The following is an 18,164-nucleotide window of genomic DNA, read 5'->3' as shown; positions in this document are numbered from 1 at the left end:
TCCTCCACAATGTCAACACTGACCCCCTGAATTGAAACAGGGGTCAAGTGTTTCCTGGTCTTCCTGAAGTCCACGATCAGTTCCTTGGTCTTTGCCACGTTGAGCTGCAGATGATTCTGCTCACACCACGTGACAAAGGAGTCGACCACAGCCCGGTACTCTGTCTCATCATCCCTGCTGATGCATCCAACCACCGCAGAGTCATCAGAAAACTTCTGAAGATGGCATGTCTCTGTGCAGTGGCTGAAGTCTGTGGTGTAGAGGGTGAAGAGGAAGGGGGAGAGGACAGTCCCCTGTGGTGCCCCTGTGTTGCTGATCACCTTGTCAGACACACACTGTGGGAGATGTACATATTGTGGTCTTCCTGTCAGGTAATCAACAATCCAGGACACCAGAGAAGCATCCACCTGCATCGCTGCTAACTTATCACCCAGGAGGGTCGGCCTGATGGTGTTGAAAGCACTGGAAAAGTCAAAAAACATGACCCTCACAGTGCTCGCCGGCTGGTCCAGATGGGTGTAGACACGATTGAGCAGGTAGATGATGGCGTCCTCAGTTCCGAGACGAGGCTGATAAGCGAACTGAAGGGGATCCAGGTGTGGTCTTACTATGGGTCGCAGCTGGTCCAGGATGAGCCTTTCCAGGGTCTTCATGATGTGGGAGGTCAATGCCACGGGCCTGTAATCCTGGGGGCCACGTGGCGTCTTTGGTACAGGGACGAGGCATGATGTCTTCCACATCACCGGGACCCTCTGCAGACTCAGCATAAACAGTTTATGAAAGACTCCACACAGCTGGGGGGCACAGGTCTTGAGGACAAGGGGACTCACTCCGTCTGGTCCAGCAGACTTGCCTGAGTGAAGTCTCCTCATTTGCATCTCAACCTGGTATTGAGTGAAGGTGATGGGTGGGGGAGGGGTGTCAGGAATCTCACAGGAGGCAACATGTGAAGAGAGAGGCTGGCACAGTGGTGTGGCTCTGGATTCCAGGCTGACTACAGGTGAGGTTGTGGGGGTAGGAGCAGACACTGTGGTGTCGAATCTATTGAAAAACAGATTCAACTCATTGGCTCTATTCTCACCTCCCTCAGTTCCCCTGCTGTTGGTTGGCCTGAATCCAGTGATGGTCTTCATGCCCCTCCACACCTCTCTCATGCTGTTCTGCTGGAGTTTTCACTCCAGCTTCCTCCTGTAATTGTCCTTAGCCTCTCTGATCTTGTCCTTTAGTAACACCTGGATCTTCCTCACCTCCTCTTTGTTGCCCCCTCTGAAAGATTATTAAGATTTGATTTCCACAATAATTAATTAACACAATAAACACACCTTTTAACCTTTAGTGTATTTTAAAACTTTTTTAAAAACTATTAACCTGGATTTTTAATGTGTCTGCCCTCAAAATACTTGGGGGCAGTTTCTCCTCTTTAAATGTGCTCTGTACATAAAATAGACTTGACAGTCAACACAATATATTTATATATTCCTTATGTGGTGAGAGCAGGAAGGTAGTTCCTGGAGGATGATGGAATTGATACCATCTAATAGAAAACCTCTGGGACTTTATTTTTGGTCTATCCAACACCACCAGGTTACACCTCAGACTGTTTTGGAGCTCAGTGATTTCCTGGTCCATATGTGGGAGGAGACTCCAGGACTCCATTGGTTGTCTCAATAGGACCATGCCCTGATGTTGTTAGACATGCTTACAAACCTCGTTGTTTGCCTATTGTTGTTTGTTATCAACATTATCCTAGCCTAATGATAATAAGCCCCAAATCTGCTAAGTCTTTGGTGATTGATGCACTTGCATGTTTTCAGGAACAAATTAATTTCATTTATGTTTGCTGATAACACCCATAAATGTCTTGTTTAATCTCTTACTTTAGAAAATTCTGAAACTTCTGTGCTGCTATGGCTGCTAGTGTGTGCTGCCAATGTCTATTGCAAGGCTCTGTGATCTGGCTTTGTTGCAAAAATAAATAAATACATTTTAGAAAAGTAATAATCCTTTTGTTCTCATGCTTATAGCATTTAACTGTTTCCTTCTTATTATTAGCAAGAACAATTAGCTGTACAAAAACTTATAGAAACTTAGTAAATATAGAAACATGTAAAAAGTCTTGATAGCTTTCTTATTTTTTAATTGTAATGCTCCTAAGAGAGAACCTTGGGAATGGAGCAATCACTGAACAGAAAATACAACACACACGCGCGCACACACGCACGCATAGGATAGGACTGCAAAGGAAGCCACAAAGAGTCTTTCAGCTGATCTCGCCAAACAGACTCTGTTAGGACAAGGATGAAGGGCATAACAAGACAAGGAATATAGGAAAGGTGGTGAGAGCACTGAAAGGAAGATATGAAGGGACAGTGCTTTTACAAAATTCAAAGGAAAACAGAGAAACGAGAAGCACAAGAAAGAACAGCAGAGAGGAGACAGTCATATCTGGACTTAGACTTGGACACACTGGTTTAAACAGAAAAATACCACACAGGAAAATGTGTCTGCAGTGGAGAACCATAGAACATGTTTTATTGCAATGCTGAAAATATGAGGGTATGCATAGACAACTGATCCAAAAACTGAAATGAAACTGGACCTTATTGATTTATTTATAAAGAACTGAAGACGTGAAAACTATCAGGCTATATTTCATTTTTAAGACAGCCTAATTTGTTAGGTAGCTTCTGTTTTTTGTATTTTGTGGCATTTCAGCCTCCACACCAATGGAGGGCAGTAATGTACCATCTGGGAGCGCCAACCACCAAGAAAAATAACAAAGGAAGAAGAACTATACAGAAAACTATTCATGCTAGCTGGGTACGAGCAGGAAATCTTAATTGTATTTGTTTTCAAATTTAGGCTTCAAAAATAGAGCGACAGTTTTCTGTATGAAGACGAAAGGAGACGGATATCATCAGCTTTATATTTTGACAGTAATTTACTGGAATAGGTTCAGATTTACTAGATAGCATCCTTTCTGTCGGGACGACACCAACACACCGTTTTCAACATTACGTCCCAAGGCCAAGGTAAGCTTATTCAGCTCCCTCTATAATACTCTAATCTGCGGGAGCGTCGTTACATCCTGTTCGATCAGGCCAAGAAAGCAAACACGTTCAGTTCATTTCAATATGTTAGTTAGTTTGTTGCAAACAAATTCAAACCCCAACAATTTAATTCCGTCACAAAATAGTGATGTCTCCTGTAGTTTTTCCAGTGTAGACAAAGTACACAGTAGATGCTGTCAGTGTTTACTACAGCTAGCAGCCATTTAGCCCCGTATACAGTTACGGACGCTCTGCAGTCATTCCCAGTATTACTGGAATAATTCTGCACATTCCCACCCTTCTCTGAACTATGGTGTGTTTTTGCTATAGTCAGGAGATCATTTATTCTAATTACTAAATCTTTTACAACATTATACAATCAGTAACATCTGTCCACCCCCTGCTGTCACCTGTCTGTAGGTGAGCTCCTCCGAGTCTTCATGGCTTCATCAGAGGTAAACATGCAGGAAATGAATGAGGTTGTGATCGTCACCTTACCGGAGTCGGGGAGCGAGGACCTCCCCTCTGTGGCAGAGGAGGATAAAGCAGTGCTGGTCACTGCAGAGTTGACCCCTCAGACCGGGTAACACATACTCACTGCACACATGGCCTTGTGGTCAAAATGTAAAATAAATGGGAAGGGGCAAATTTACTGAAAGATATAAGATGAGTAATAGTGAGATAGAAATGCAAAACTGCTATAAAGAGACAAACAGGTCCAAAGATGAGCAAGATGTCGACAAAAACACAAAATAAAAATATGCAAAAGTGCACGCTACAAAGAAATGCAACAAACACAGAAATGTAAAATCACTGAACATGTACAAAAATGGAAAATAAATAAAATAAAATGACTGTCATACAAAGTGAGAGAGATACAACATTAAAAATAAACTCAAACAACTGTAATAGGATGCAGAATAGCTACATAAAGAACAGAAATACTGTAGGTGGACTGCCAACTCCACTTACTTGACAGTCATATATATACAAAATAACATATTGTACATGAAATCACATACAGCAGATGTACTGATATGCAGAAGTTTGCTGTTTTTTCCCCCTCAGGGAGAATGTCCTCACAGTAGCACCAATGGAAGCAGAGGCCATCAGAGCAGATTCACTGGCAAAGGAAGACGCAGTCATTGGTAATTTGAACTGAACTTTTCTTTATTAGCTTCAGCTGGATTAATTTTTCTTGTTTTCCACTTTGTTTGCATAATTTTCTGTAAAGAATAAACTGCCGTGCCATTTTTCACTCTTCTGAATTTTTCAGAAGTAAATAAAAGAACGTGTAAGTGATGGTTTACTTTACAGTTTACTATGTGTCCTTATGAAGATGTTTGCATCTCTGTCTTTGCAGTGAAATTAAGTGAAGAGGTGGATGTGGAAGCTGACGTGTTCTACCCAATCACATGCGGAGACGTCAAAGCCACTCTGATCTGGAAGAAATTCGTCTGCCCTGGGATAAATGTGAAATGTGTCCAGGTACACAGTCGTTTTTAAAGCACTTAGCTTGTCCTAAATCTACACTGACTTGTTTTTCTTTCCTCTCTGATCAGTTCAATGAGCAGCTCATCAGCCCAAAGGAGTTTGTGTGTTTAGCAGGGAAATCCACTCTGAAAGACTGGAAGAGAGCTATCCGACTCAATGGCACCATGCTCAGGTCTGGACTTGTTATTAATAGACAGTAACTGTAGTGGATACAAACCCCACTGTGCAGTATATTTTTCAACACAATGTAATTTGAGAGAATCCAGTATTTAACCTTTTCAGAGTGCTTGTGTGCAGGACTTCTTATAGCTGCCTTCATCAGACTTGATCGTGTTACATTGTGTGTTAGTTTGCGATCTCAAATCAGCCCTTTGTACTGTCGTCACCTCGCTGGGCGGGCGGGTGCCGTGGACACCTAAGTTTGTGAATGCAGTAATTGGAGAAAGAGGCAACGTAGGAGCTTCAAATTGACAGCATAGGTGATTTCACTAAAAATCGTGCACAGGTTTGAATCTCAACACACCCACTGGTCGGACATGTTGACGCTTACATATGAAAGATCTAGCCAGGATCTGGCCTGATGGCTCGATTTTCCCCCGATATTTAAAATCTTTCACACAAGTTAGCCATCATATGATTCCTTCCAGCGTGGGCTGTAATATGATGAGTCTGTCTCAGGTGTAATATGAGAGTATTTAGGTAAAATGAATGGTGCCTGAAATCATGTGGCATCACTGAGCGGCTTAAACTTCCTCTCACTCTCATAACTGGGTTCAACCCATACAAAGGCTAAGTCTCTTTACTCCACCTTTAACATCATCATGTCTTCTGCAAAACTTTGACTTTAATAATAATAATAAAAATAATAATAACAATAGACTTTATTTGAGGGCGCCTTTAAAAAGCCAAGGTCACCTTACAAAGAACAACATTAATAAAAGGAGCAATAGTCATTAAATACATAAAGAAAGTTAAAATTGCAAAACAGAACTTGATAAAAGATAAAAATCAGCACTAACGCGAATGAGCCAGTTTGAACAGATGTGTTTGGAGCTGTGACTTAAATACAGGAAGAGAGTTTATATTTCTAATGGCTGGAGGCTCTGCTCCTCGGAGTGTTGAGACGTGAGGACGGAACAGTAAGATGAATAGCAGATGAGGATCTGAGAGGGCGAGAAACAGTGATGATATGGAGCAGGTCACACAAATAGGAAGGAGCAGATTTATGGATACACTTGTACGTGAGAAGTAAGATTTTAAAGTTTATCCTTCTATGGGCAACCAGTGAAGCTGCTGAAGAACTCGGGTAATATGAGCTCTGGACGGAGTACGAGTTAGAAGTTGGAGTTTATGAAGGGACCTTTTAGGGAGACCAAATAGGAGGGAATTGCAGTAATCAGTACGGGACGTAATAAGACTATGGACAAGGATGGCAGCAGCATGGGTAGGAGGGAAGGGGCGGAGTCGGTTATTATTACGTAAGTGGAAGTATGCAGACAGGGTTATGTAACTAATGTGAGGCTGGAATGAAAGAGTATTATCAAGTATGACACCCAAACTCTTAACCTGAGGGGAGGGAACGGTGGGAGAACGTTCAATGTTAATGGAAAAACTGTGGGATTTGGTTAAGATAGAGGCCGTGCCAATGAGTAAAACTTCAGTTTTATTACTGTTAAGTTTAAGAAAATTGGAGGAGAACCAGGATCTAATCTCGATAAGACAGTTTGAGAGGGAGGTAAGTGGGACGGATGAATTGGGTTTAGAAGAAATGTAGAGCTGGGTGTCATCGACATAACAGGGAAAATGTATATTATATTTTCAGAATATATGTCCAAGAGGGAGCATGTAAATAATGAATAAAAGAGGCCCTAATACTGAACCCTGGGGCACACCAGCAGAAACAGGATAGAGACTTGAAGAGCGTGATTTCAATTGGATAAACTGAGTGCGGTCTGAGAGATACGAGGCTATCCAAGCAAGGGGTGGGGGGTGTATGTGGGGATATTGTGAGAAATGGTATCAAACGCTGTCAAGAAGAATGAGGATATATAGGAGACCAGAATCAGCTGCCATCAGAAGGTCATTGGTAATCCAGAAGACAGGCTTTAACTAACACAGTGGGAAGAGGGTCAAGGTGACAGGTGAAGGATGTAGATTTTTTTAATAAGATTAGATACATCAGTTATGGAGGGAAGAGTAAAGCTTGAAAATAACTGTGAGGAAGACAGTGGGGGAAACAGGAAGTCTACTTCAGAGTCAGAAGCTCCTGCAGAGTTAAGTTGACGGTAGATATCTGAGAATTTACGAGTGAAAAAAGAGACAAGCCGGCTTGTTGTTCCCGACAGCAACCAGTAGAGGGCCTGGTGGTCTCACAGTCTTGGGTGCAATGCATTAAAAAAGAACTTTTTCATTCAAACTAGTAATTTAAAGTGCTTAAATGTACTTTTTTTGTGTGTGTATATTTTCTTCCCTCCCCTGTTTGCATTTAATTTATTCATAAACTTGTAGAGAATCCCACGCTCTCTGGTTATTTATTTATTTATTTATTGTCTATACTTAAACTCTCCCCTAGATATTTTTTTTGGCCTTTGGTTTGCATTGTAACTTATTTTCAACATGTTTTGCGTCACGATGGCACTCTTCTGTCAGACATGATAGACAGTTACAGCAAATTGTGCCTAACAGCCTTTCATCATATTTAATTTCACAGGAAGATCATGGACTCTGGTGAACTGGACTTCTATCACCACACAAAGGTCTGCTCCAACACCTGCCGCAGTACTAAAATAGACCTGGTGGGAACTAAAGTGTCCATCAGCACTGATTCGTCAGACGATGTGATTCCCGCCACGCCTTCATCAGCTGATTGTAAGTCCTTTTACAAAATGATTTGGTGCAAATCAAATACACTACATAAAAAATAATGACTGTGATGAAGCAAAAATAAACACTTTAAACAGTAAAAATTAACAGATTCTATACAATGTAGCTGCCATCGCCAGTGCGTGAATGGGTGGATGACTGGATATGTAAAGCGCTTTGGGGTCCTTAGGGACTAGTAAAGCGCTATATAAATACAGGCCATTTACCATTTATACACTATACTGAAAACAAAAATAACTTTGCAGAGTCTTGGAGTGTGTTACATCTCCATGTGCAGGTTTGCAAACATGATGAGGTCAGAATCATGAAGATTAATCAGTAATCTTTTGCATTAGCCTCACTTAATGTAATCCTGCCAACACAGATTTTAGGTTCAGACTTGATTGTGTTACATTGTGTGTTAGTTTGCGATCTCAAATCAGCCCTTTGTACTGTCGTCACCTCGCTGGGCGGGCGGGTGCCGTGGACACCTAAGTTTGTGAATGCAGTAATTGGAAAACGAGGCGACGTAGGAGCTTCAAATTGACGGCATAGGTGATTTCACTAAAAATCGTGCACAGGTTTGAATCCCAACACACCCACTGGTCGGACATGTTGACGCTTACATATGAAAGATCTAGCCAGGATCTGGCCTGATGGCTCGATTTTCCCTCGATATTTAAAATCTTTCACACAAGTTAGCCATCATATGATTCCTTCCAGCGTGGGCTGTAATATGATGAGTCTGTCTCAGGTGTAATATGAGAGTATTTAGCTCGATGCTTTGGCCCCATGTACGAGTGTGAGCACAGTTTTAAGAGCTTTTTAAAACCTTCATCCAGCAGTATAGTCACAGGCAAACAGAAAACCTGACTTGTTATTTCCAAGCTAGTTTTAGTGAAGACTGGGAAAACATGTTACCTGTGAAAAATCCCATTTGGCAGTAATTCAGTCACAGTGTGAGTGACTTTGCATCCAGGAGTACGTCATTGTTATAAATAAATATAAAGTGAAGCCACGCGCAGCACAGATGAGTGGAGCTTCTGAACCAGCACCACAGTCTGCACTGCAACCACGTGTGCCGTCTCTGTTGTAGTGAATGGAGCTGCAGCATCATTTCCAGAGGTGATGGAGGAAGCTTCAGGCTGGGTCACAGCCATCGGAGGTGATCAACAACCTACATACACACAGACACCATCAAGTGGAGTCACCTGACTCAGAGAGGTAATCATGTTACTGATGTGTGTGTTTGTGTGCACAGAGGACTCCATCGCGTTCTGGCGTGCGGTGAAGGAGGCAGGGCTGCTGGAAGAGGTGGTAGAGGACTTCCAGAATGAGCTGCAGGAGGTGCTGAAGGGGCTGCAGGAGAGAGTGTGTGACCCACCGCTGCAGGTCAAAGGTTAGAAACACACACAGGTGTGGGTCGGTTAGTCACCTGCCACAGACGACTAATAAAAATACTGATCGTGAAATGACGCAGCGTGACTGCTCTGTTTCTCAGATGCTGTTTTACTCAACAACATAGTGCAGAACTTTGGAATGCTGGACCTTGTGAAAAAGGTTCTGGCAAGTCACAAGAGCCAGATGGACCGTTACAGAGAGCAGTACACTCGCAGCTTAGCCGGTCAGTGCAGAATCCTAAGTGGTCTTCCTTGTGCTTGTGATTTGTGTAACTTTGTAGAAATGACTGCATTCTGCATGAAGGAGTAACAGCAATCTTGTGGTACTTCACCGTCTCCCCCTGTAGCCCTGGAGCAGCAGTGTGACGAGCACAGGAAGCGAGCCAAGGAGCTGAAGAGCAAATCACAGCACCTCAACAACGTCCTGATGACCCTCACGCCGGTGCCTGCACCTCCCGGGCCCAAGCGTCCCCGGCTGACGCGTGCTGTCTCCGGTCCTGCCGCAGTCAATGCTGCACCCACCCAGATCACCCTGCCTCTTAGCCAGCTGACCAGCCTCCCACTGGGGAAGGTGCTGACTGTGGCAGGAGCCCAGCCCAGCACCAATGTTGGCGCGTACACCCTCCTGACCTCCTCGCTCTGTGGGTCAGAGCTTTCAGCTGATGGCTCTAACTTGACAGTTTTGTCCACTGCTGCCGGTCAGGAAGGGGCAGCTGGGGCCAGCAGCCAAGCAGCCTCCGGGGCCTTCGTTAAGTTGGTGGGACCTCAGTTCCAGCTGGTGACGCTGCAGGGTCTGGCCACCACACAGGGCGCCGCTGTCCAACAGCAGGTTGGCACCATCAGTGTTGTCGACGCCTTGGCAGCCACCACTGCCGACGATTCCGAGGAGGCAAACCAGCTAGATGATGATGATAAAGGTCAGCCAGAGCAGGTTAAAGAGGAAGACGGGGACCAGCAGGACCAGCAGCAGTGAAATACAGCCTGGCTGTTTGCTCCCTCGTCTGGCTTCTGATTGGCTTCAGTTTGGAGTGGACTGAAGGTGGAGGTGAAGGCCTATGAACCCTTTTCCACACCATTTCATGCATTTCAAGACATCCATAGATCTCCATTAGAAACTGAACAGGTGTTGTGACTGTATATTTCATCCGTAATAAAATATGTATCACGTCTGTCTGTTTATTCCACACAGGAAGATTGTTTAGTTTGATAATAAATGCTTGTTTTTTTTAAAGAAAAGTTCAGGACTTGAGGATTTTTGTAAAACGTATTTTTATAAAAAAGAGTGAAGGGATTTTTGAATTGTCCCGACCTTGGACGACTGTTTGCTGTGATGTTACTGGCTTCATAGATTCCAAATTCACTTGGATTATAAAACACTGTTAATGTACTGGGTCTTATATCGTTCTTTTCTATTCTACTTGAACACTCAAAGCACTTTGTACAACATGCTTTATGCTTTTCTGTCTAACATTCATCCTCTGACACATGCATCCGATAGCATGTTGGGATTTAGCTCCACCAACCTTCCAGTAGATGACCTGCTCCACCTCCTGTTCTTGGGATGCTTTGACCACTGGGTGTGGTCAGGAGAACACTTTAAAATGGGGGTAAAAAAACATTTGTGAAGCTTAACCAGTACATGACTTATGCTGGCTGGAGTATGTATCATGAACTCAGCATTAACATGTAAATTACAAAAACTTTGTGTTATTTATACTTCACATTGAAGAAAGCAAATGTACAGGTATTTAATTGATCGTTACTCTTGTTGCGTTAAAGTTTTGTGACCCTACTTTGCATTAAAAGCTTTATTCTCCCCCAGAACATGAAGTTTATGAGTAAATCCTTCAGCTTTATAAGCAAAGCAGCAGATTGCAGCAGTCATTCCAAACTTAGACACGAGCCCCAGTCATCGGATGGTTGGTGGAAGAACTCTTAACTAGAAGAGATCTGCAGCAGGTTCTTTAGTTTTTGCATTTGCACACTTACATATTTCAAGTCATAGAACAAATGTTAATATTAGAAAATAGTCTTCTGTTATGAGAAAAAAGTAATTGCACTGTAAACCCAAGAACTGGTTGTGTTACCCTTGACAGAGCAATCAACTGATGACTGGCACTGAGTCATTCACATTACTGTGGAGCAACATTGGTCTGTTTTTCTTTGCAGAATTGTTCTAATTCATCCACACTGAAGGGTTTCTTTCATGAATCACTTGTTTAAGGTCATGCAATTTATTCACTTTCCCTCTGGGGTTAATAAAGTTTCTCTGATTCTGATGCAAGTTTGAGTTTTGAATAAAGAAGTGTAAAACTTTTGGGGGTTTTTTGGCATTCAGAGGTGGACGTGCTGCATAACACAAATGTGCTCGAGCTCCAGGGTACAAACTGATGGCTGGACTTTTTCTGATCAAGAGCAGAATTCACTGTTATCAGTTACAGAAAGTCATCCAGGTGCTGAAGCAGCAAAGTGACTCCAGACTATCACACTACCAGTACCATGTTTGACCGGTTAGTATAATATAATGGGACTCAAACCTTCTCATCAGTGCACAGGATATTTTCCCTAAAGTCTTGGATCATCAGGATGCTCTTTGGCCAACCGTGATTGTCATCGTGGAACTCTCCAGTCTCTTTCGTTCTGTTGGATCATGAACTCTGACCTCCGCTGGGCCAAGTGATACCTGCAGTTCTTTAGATGTTGTTCTGGCTTGTTTTATAACCTCTCAGATGATTCGTCTATGCACTAAGAGTAATTTTGGTAGAACAGCCACTCCTGGGAAGTTTCACCACTGTTCCAAGTTTTCTCCATCTGTGAGATTGGTGAACCACAAATGAATCTCACTAAAGTTTGCTGGAGCTCCAAATCCTTAGAAATGGCTTTGTGATGCTTTCCAGGATGGCATATGTCAATTACTTTGTCCATCCAATCACCTATCAGAGTCACACGAGGGCTAAAACCTTTCCCAGCTACCACAGGATGAGAAGCAGGTTATCTTTGTCTAGTCTTTGTTTGATCATTTGTCTGCGTATCTTTTTACATGGGCAGCAGGTGGCCCGGTGGGTCGCACTGTTGCCTCACAGTAAAAAGATCCTGAGTGTGACTCCACCTTTCTCCCCCTGTTCTCTCCGGGCACTCTGGCTTCCTCCCACAGTCCAAAGACATGCAGTCAGTGGGGTTCGGTTAGTTCCTCTCAGGAAAAAAGTTTTTGAACCTCTTGATCAGCTGGGCCCTTTTTCTGTGGATTTTTCCTGTACCTTTGTGGGTTTCCTACAGGCACTCCTGGCTTCATCCCACAGCTGTTTAGTTCAACTTGTCATTGTAAATTAGCCATGTACATGAGAATTATACAGTGAAGGAGATATGCTAAAGCTGGTAGTGTAAATTGTTCAGTAAGAATAGAAAAATGCCAAACGAGTCTATTTCTTTGCTTAGGCTGCTGCCCCCGCGACCCGGCCCCGGACAAAGCGGATGAGGATGGATGGATGGAGTCTATTTCTATTTTTTTCTTCTGCTGTTTTTCTTTATAATAAGAAAAGGAATTTAAAAAATCTGCATATTCTCCTGTGGTGCTAATTCATACACATTCATTCATCGTGAATGACGCCTTTATTATTAAAGTGCTTTAATTCCTGTTCTGGGGGGAGACTTCTGACGCTTGCCCACACCGTGGCGCAACAGCATCCTGTTTTAATGACTTCACAGATTCATCAGTTTTCTGTCTCAGGATCAAATTCTTGGCATCTGCGGTGCTGTTATATTCATCCTGTAAAACTGTTTATCTATATTTTGGAAAACTTGGGAAAATGTGTAACAACAACAACAACAACAACAATAACCTAATATAATAATAAATATTCAGGTTGTGTAAAATTTAGTTGGCATTTAGATTCTGTAAAGTGTCAAAGTTAAAATGACATGCATGATACAGCAACCGATCAGAAACGTTCAATTTATGGAATATGAAGCGTACCATTGCCTCGACCTGATTGCTCCTAGATGTCCTATCCTGACCATACAAATGAAATGTTCTCCACAATGGTTTTATTCCAAATCACTTTAAGCTTTGAGCTGGCCTTGATTTTTGGTGTCGTTAGAAGTAAACAGAATTATTTTCATTGTTTGTTAATATTAATTATATATATTGTTTTTAAAATTAACGTAAGTATCTATTATGTCAAGTATTGTTTTGAATAATAAAACGGGAACATTGACACAAACCCTACATCGTTTTACTGGGAAATTCAAAATTGGGACAACAACAAGCAGCCTGAGAGTGCAAACAGCGGCCGCAACAAGAGAAACAACAACGTAAAATTGTTAAATCGCTCTCAAAGCGAACACCGCGCCATATCGTCCTGTGTGCAAAAAATCAAATACATTTAAAAAGAGGGTGATTTTATTTATGATTTTATTAAACAAGCATTTATTGAAGGAAAGGCGATGATGCAAATTACACAAATGTTACACAGAAGGCAGCCGAATCTAGGCGAGCTCAGCAGGCATATGATACTTCAATTATGGCATTTCAAGTAAACCTGTGCAAGTTCCTTTGAGTTCTCCTACGACTGTGTCTATAGGGTCAGCTCGTCATAGGAGAAATAGGGCTCCTCTACTGAGCGCATAGAGATTTTGAAGTGACGGCGCAGAAACCCTCCGTACCGCTTGTCCCACTTCAGGTTGTTCAACTTTGGTCGGACTCTCCTCATGAAGCCTCCGTAGCGCTTCTGCAGCTCCTCGGGCTCCTGGTCCTCCTGCTCCACGGAGCTACTTCTCTTTGACTTTGGGCCGAATTTCCGTAAAAAGCCGCCGTAACGTTTAACATAACCACGGAGGATGTGATCCTCTGGAGTGTCGTCTGCCTGCTCCGCTGTATCTGCGTCTCTATCTTCCAGCTTCTTCAAAAAAAGCTCATATTTTTTGGGCAGCGAGGCACCTTTCAGGATGTAATTGTCGCGCCACGGAGAGGCGAATATTTTGTTCTTGTTCTTGTCGATCCTCTTGATGAAGCCGCCGTAGCGTTTGACCAGATCTGCCTGCTGGCTCTCCTCCTCCTCCGCAGCCTCATCTTGGCTGAAGTCGGCCAACCGCGGAGCCTGGCTGCAGCTCTCCAGCTGGCCCTCACAATCGGCGCTGCACGACTGCAAGACACAGACAAGATCGGGAAACCAGGGGACATCAGCAGGGCGCACTATACCTGAACGCACGTTACATTTCCCACTTGTGAGTTTTGTTTGTGGTAAAGCTCGGCGGCTGCGCCTTACTTCCCAGTCGAACGAGAAATTTCAAAACTATATATACACACAGGCTACTGCATATTCCAAGATTTTATTAATGGTTTTGCCTGATTTTTAACCCCAAGATTTAGACGATTACAGTTAGAATAACACACTGAAGAATTTTCTATCAGTTTGGATCAGCAACAAGATTATGAAGTCATCTTAAATTTCCCTTTTGAACTTTCTTACCAGGCTGCTGTAAGCTTCATCGGCGCTAAGAATTTGCTGCGCGCATTTCTGACACTGTGAAGAACAGTCTGTGTGGATGCAGGGCGGCAAGCTCAGCATCAGCACCAGGACATACCACTCCATTCTTCAAAAACATCCAGACACACACACACACACACACACACACACACACACACACACACACACACACACACACACACACACACACACACACACACACACACACACACACACACACCAGTCGGTGAGGGGAGAGAAACACCACATCAAATGTTTCACCAGACTGGAATTAAAGAAATTACTGAAACTGAGAATCACGTTAGCGGAGAGCGCACGTAAGTTTTTTTTTATGTTCCTTCGTCTACTTGTTATCATTACCAATAAAAGGGAAATAAAATGTTCTCTAGTTTAAAGTTTGAGAGAAAGAAAAAGTGTAAAAACCAGACTCGGTACCTCAGGAATCGGACCGATACTTCCAGCCTTGTTAAGAGTCGCAGAGGCACATCTACCACGAAACTGCTCGCTGTCCGCCCTCCGACACCCGTTTCTCTAGCGCGTCTTGGCGTCTATCTTTTTATCACTAGAGATTTGGCTGTGTCATCAGAACAGCTTCTATAATCGGACCAATAGGAGGGAAATATACTGCGTAAATAAACGCACTGCCTCCCCGCTTCAGGAGTTTTAACAACGCCCACACAGAGACAGGAGTAGCAGCGCGGTTCATCCCATCAGCACATCGTTATTGTCATCATTCCATCTCTGAAGTGACCAAACCCCTGGCTGTAAATCATACTGACATCAATAAGAAAATGATTTTTCTTTTTCAGTGGAACACCATATACCTGAACTGAACAGGAAATGGATCCAAAAGTGACCATTGTGCGTCAAAACAGAGCTTTTCACTCAGCGGCAAATCTTCTGGGGTTCAAGGCACATAAGGCCCCTCCAGGTTCACCGCCATTGTCTTATGTAAATAATCAGACACCACCACCGTCAAAACAACGCCCTATTAACATTTTACGCTGCTCAAAAAAAATTAAAGGAACAATTTAATTAAAAAATCATGCTGGGTATCTAGACTCATATGGACTGGGCACAAAAAGATGCCACATTGTTGGATGGATCTGAGGGGCTGAATTCAAAGACACCCTGAAAATCAAAGTGAAAAAAGGATATGGTGTGGTGGACCACTAGAGGGCTCCACTCACACCCAGTATATCCGGTTGTTCAGTGATGACACGACGAATCCTACTTCCGGGCCTAAAGTAGTCTGCGTTTAATATGGCTTTTGTGTTGTTAACATGTTTAATGTTATGTATTTTCTTCTATTTAATCTCAAAAAGCTCCTAAAACAGTCAGTGATCACTGTTGACCTCCCTCGGCTTTTATTACCGCTAATCATTTATTTAAGCTCAGTTTTTAAAACCTTACGATGTAACTACAGCCCATGCCGCAGTATATGAATGACTAACCTCATATTGTGGATGGATTATCTCAGTTGTTCTCCTGGCTGAAGTTTGGTCCTTTTACAGCATCCTGCCATGCGATTACATTTGTTCCTGACCAACGAGAACACTCACGTTAACTTTTATCGAGTGGAAAAAAAAGTTAGCTTGTTTATATTATTCTAACATAGCTGTGTCGCTAGCGGTCACGTAGCACATCATTATATACCAGCTAGCCCAACTTCAGTAACCCTACAAACGTCACTGCTTTTTAGTTTTCTGTTTTCATTTATGTAGTTTTCTGTCTTCATTTATGCTGGAAGTGATAACAGAGCTGTACGTTTTAATTTGTTTCCAAAACCCCGCAGTCAGGACATGCTATATTGTATTTAGATAAAAGCTAGCGAGCTAACTCCCTGGTAACTTCTAACTCCGTTAAATGTCATAAATTCCGTTTTCATGGATGCCTGGATGTTAAACTCAATTGTTACACCTGGTAGAGCAGAACGCTGATCATTTTATTAAAGATGAAAGATTTTAGACAGTTTTTCAACTCTCAGTAATGCCATAGTGATCGTTTGATATATGGACCAGCAGCGGAGTTTAGGTCCAGACACGGCTAGTGACGCCAGACTGAACAACCGGATATGAAGTGTGTTCCTGTGTTTTGTGGCGCGATATGCGCAGTTGATGTTGGAGACGAATAAAGAAGGAGTGAGAACTGAGAGCTCTGTGTCGTTGATGCTTACCTCCACATTGTTGACCCCTGACTCGAGCATGCAACGGGCCGCAGATAACGCAGACTCCGCTATGGATGCATCAGCGGCCGCCGGACCTCCGCCTCCTGTTGCAGCTACGTTCGCTGTGGCGATGAAACTGCCGGACTTTTGGCTCCATGACCCCCCGTCATGGTTTGTACACGTGGAGGCTCAGTTCGCCCTTCGCGGCATCTCGGCTGACGACACGAAGTATCACCATGTGGTGGCCTCGCTCGACCCGCTGGCCACCCGTCGCGTGATGGCGCTCCTCCGGGACCCACCCGCCCAAGGGAAATACGCCGCCCTCAAAGAGCTGCTTCTTCGGCGCTATGCCCTCTCCGACGCTGAACGAGCCGAAAAGCTCCTCAACCTGTCAGGCTTGGGTGGCGGTACCGCGCTCGAGCTCATGGAGAACATGCTATCGTTGCTCGGGCCAGATGACGGTGGTTTCCTCTTCGCCCACCTCTTCCTCCGCCAACTACCGGCTGCCGTGAGAGCTGTCGTCGCAAACTCTCTGCTTCTGCCTGCGAAGGATTATCGCTCCCTGGCTGAAGAAGCAGATCGCATTCTTCTGGCTAGCCGCACTTTCGACGTTCACGCCCTGGATACGGACTCGCCGGCGGCACCTTCCACGCCTCCACCTGCCTCCCCCGGAGCATCCGCCCCCTTGTTGACTGCAGGGATTGCTACACGCCGGCACCGCAGAAAGAGCATCTGTTTCTACCATCAGCGTTTTGGCGACAGAGCGCGTCGCTGCCTGCCGCCTTGCGCTTTCACGGCCCAGGGAAACGGACCCGCCAGCACGCCATAGCAGCCGCGACCGCTGGCAATACAGAAAGGCTGCTCTTCATAGAGCTTGTTCGAGTTTTTGCGCATGCTGTTTGGCCTGAAAGGTGCCGCCCAGACCTTTCAGCGGCTGATGGACTCCGTTTTGCGTGGGCTGCCGTTCGTTTTTGTTTATCTGGACGATATATTGGTGGCCAGCTGCTCAGCGAGCCAGCACGAGTCCCATCTGCGCCAGGTTTTCCAGCGTTTGGCAGCGCATGGCCTGATCATCAACCCTTCCAAGTGCCAGTTTGGGTTGCCTGTTCTGGATTTCCTCGGGCACCGCATTTCCGCTGAAGGTGTGGTTCCGTTGCCCGACAGAGTCCAGGCCGTTTCGGCTTTTCCGCCGAAAAGCGCCGACTTGCTGAACGCAAGTCCCACGTCGGTTAAAGCGTTGCAGGAGTTCTTGGGGATGATAAATTTTTACAACTGCTTTCTCCCCAGAGCTGCCCACCTGCTACAGCCACTCTATGCTGCCTTAAAAGGTAAAACAGCCAAAGATCCGGTTGACTGGCTGCCGGAACGCGTCCGTGCATTTTCCGCAGCCAAGTCTGCGCTGGCTGACGCCGCCCTGCTGGCCCACCCGCTTCCGTCGGCGGAGATCGCGTTGACCACCGATGCGTCTGACGTGGTAGTGGGTGGGGTGTTGGAACAGCGGGTTTCAGGTCTCTGGCAACCGCTCGCCTTTTTCAGTCGTACGCTCCGGGATGCTGAACGCAAGTACAGTGTTTTTGACAGGGAGTTGCTGGCCCTGCACCTCGCGACGCGACATTTTCGTTTTTTCCTCGAGGGTCGCAACTTTACTGCGTACGTTGACCACAAACCTTTGACATTTGCGATGTCCAAGGTCTCTGACCCATGG

At 44.4% G+C, this 18,164-nt stretch overlaps 2 protein-coding genes across 2 annotated transcripts; one reads left to right on the top strand and one right to left on the bottom strand.

Moving 5' to 3' along the window:
- The first annotated feature begins 2,804 nt into the window (after positions 1-2,804).
- Positions 2,805-9,908, top strand: gmeb2 (glucocorticoid modulatory element binding protein 2). The gene is made up of 10 exons (XM_085344241.1): positions 2,805-3,032; positions 3,471-3,633; positions 4,119-4,198; positions 4,414-4,538; positions 4,613-4,716; positions 7,255-7,412; positions 8,503-8,571; positions 8,668-8,805; positions 8,908-9,030; positions 9,154-9,908. Exons 2-10 carry the CDS (start codon positions 3,491-3,493, stop codon positions 9,777-9,779), a joined length of 1,566 nt encoding a protein of 521 aa, XP_085200367.1. The 5' UTR covers positions 2,805-3,032; positions 3,471-3,490; the 3' UTR covers positions 9,780-9,908.
- A 3,472-nt stretch (positions 9,909-13,380) lies between these two features.
- On the bottom strand, positions 13,381-14,397 carry pdyn (prodynorphin). Its single transcript, XM_085344242.1, has 2 exons — positions 14,275-14,397; positions 13,381-13,947 (listed from the first exon to the last, which is right to left on the bottom strand). Exons 1-2 carry the CDS (start codon positions 14,395-14,397, stop codon positions 13,381-13,383), a joined length of 690 nt encoding a protein of 229 aa, XP_085200368.1.
- Between the last annotated feature and the right edge of the window lie 3,767 nt (positions 14,398-18,164).

The sequence above is a fragment of the Diplotaxodon limnothrissa genome, linkage group LG20 (assembly GCF_057381915.1).
Source record: "Diplotaxodon limnothrissa isolate DT_005_m linkage group LG20, D_limnothrissa_male_GT1.1, whole genome shotgun sequence".
Lineage (NCBI taxonomy): Eukaryota > Metazoa > Chordata > Actinopteri > Cichliformes > Cichlidae > Diplotaxodon > Diplotaxodon limnothrissa.
This window is presented reverse-complemented; position numbering and strand designations above follow the sequence as displayed.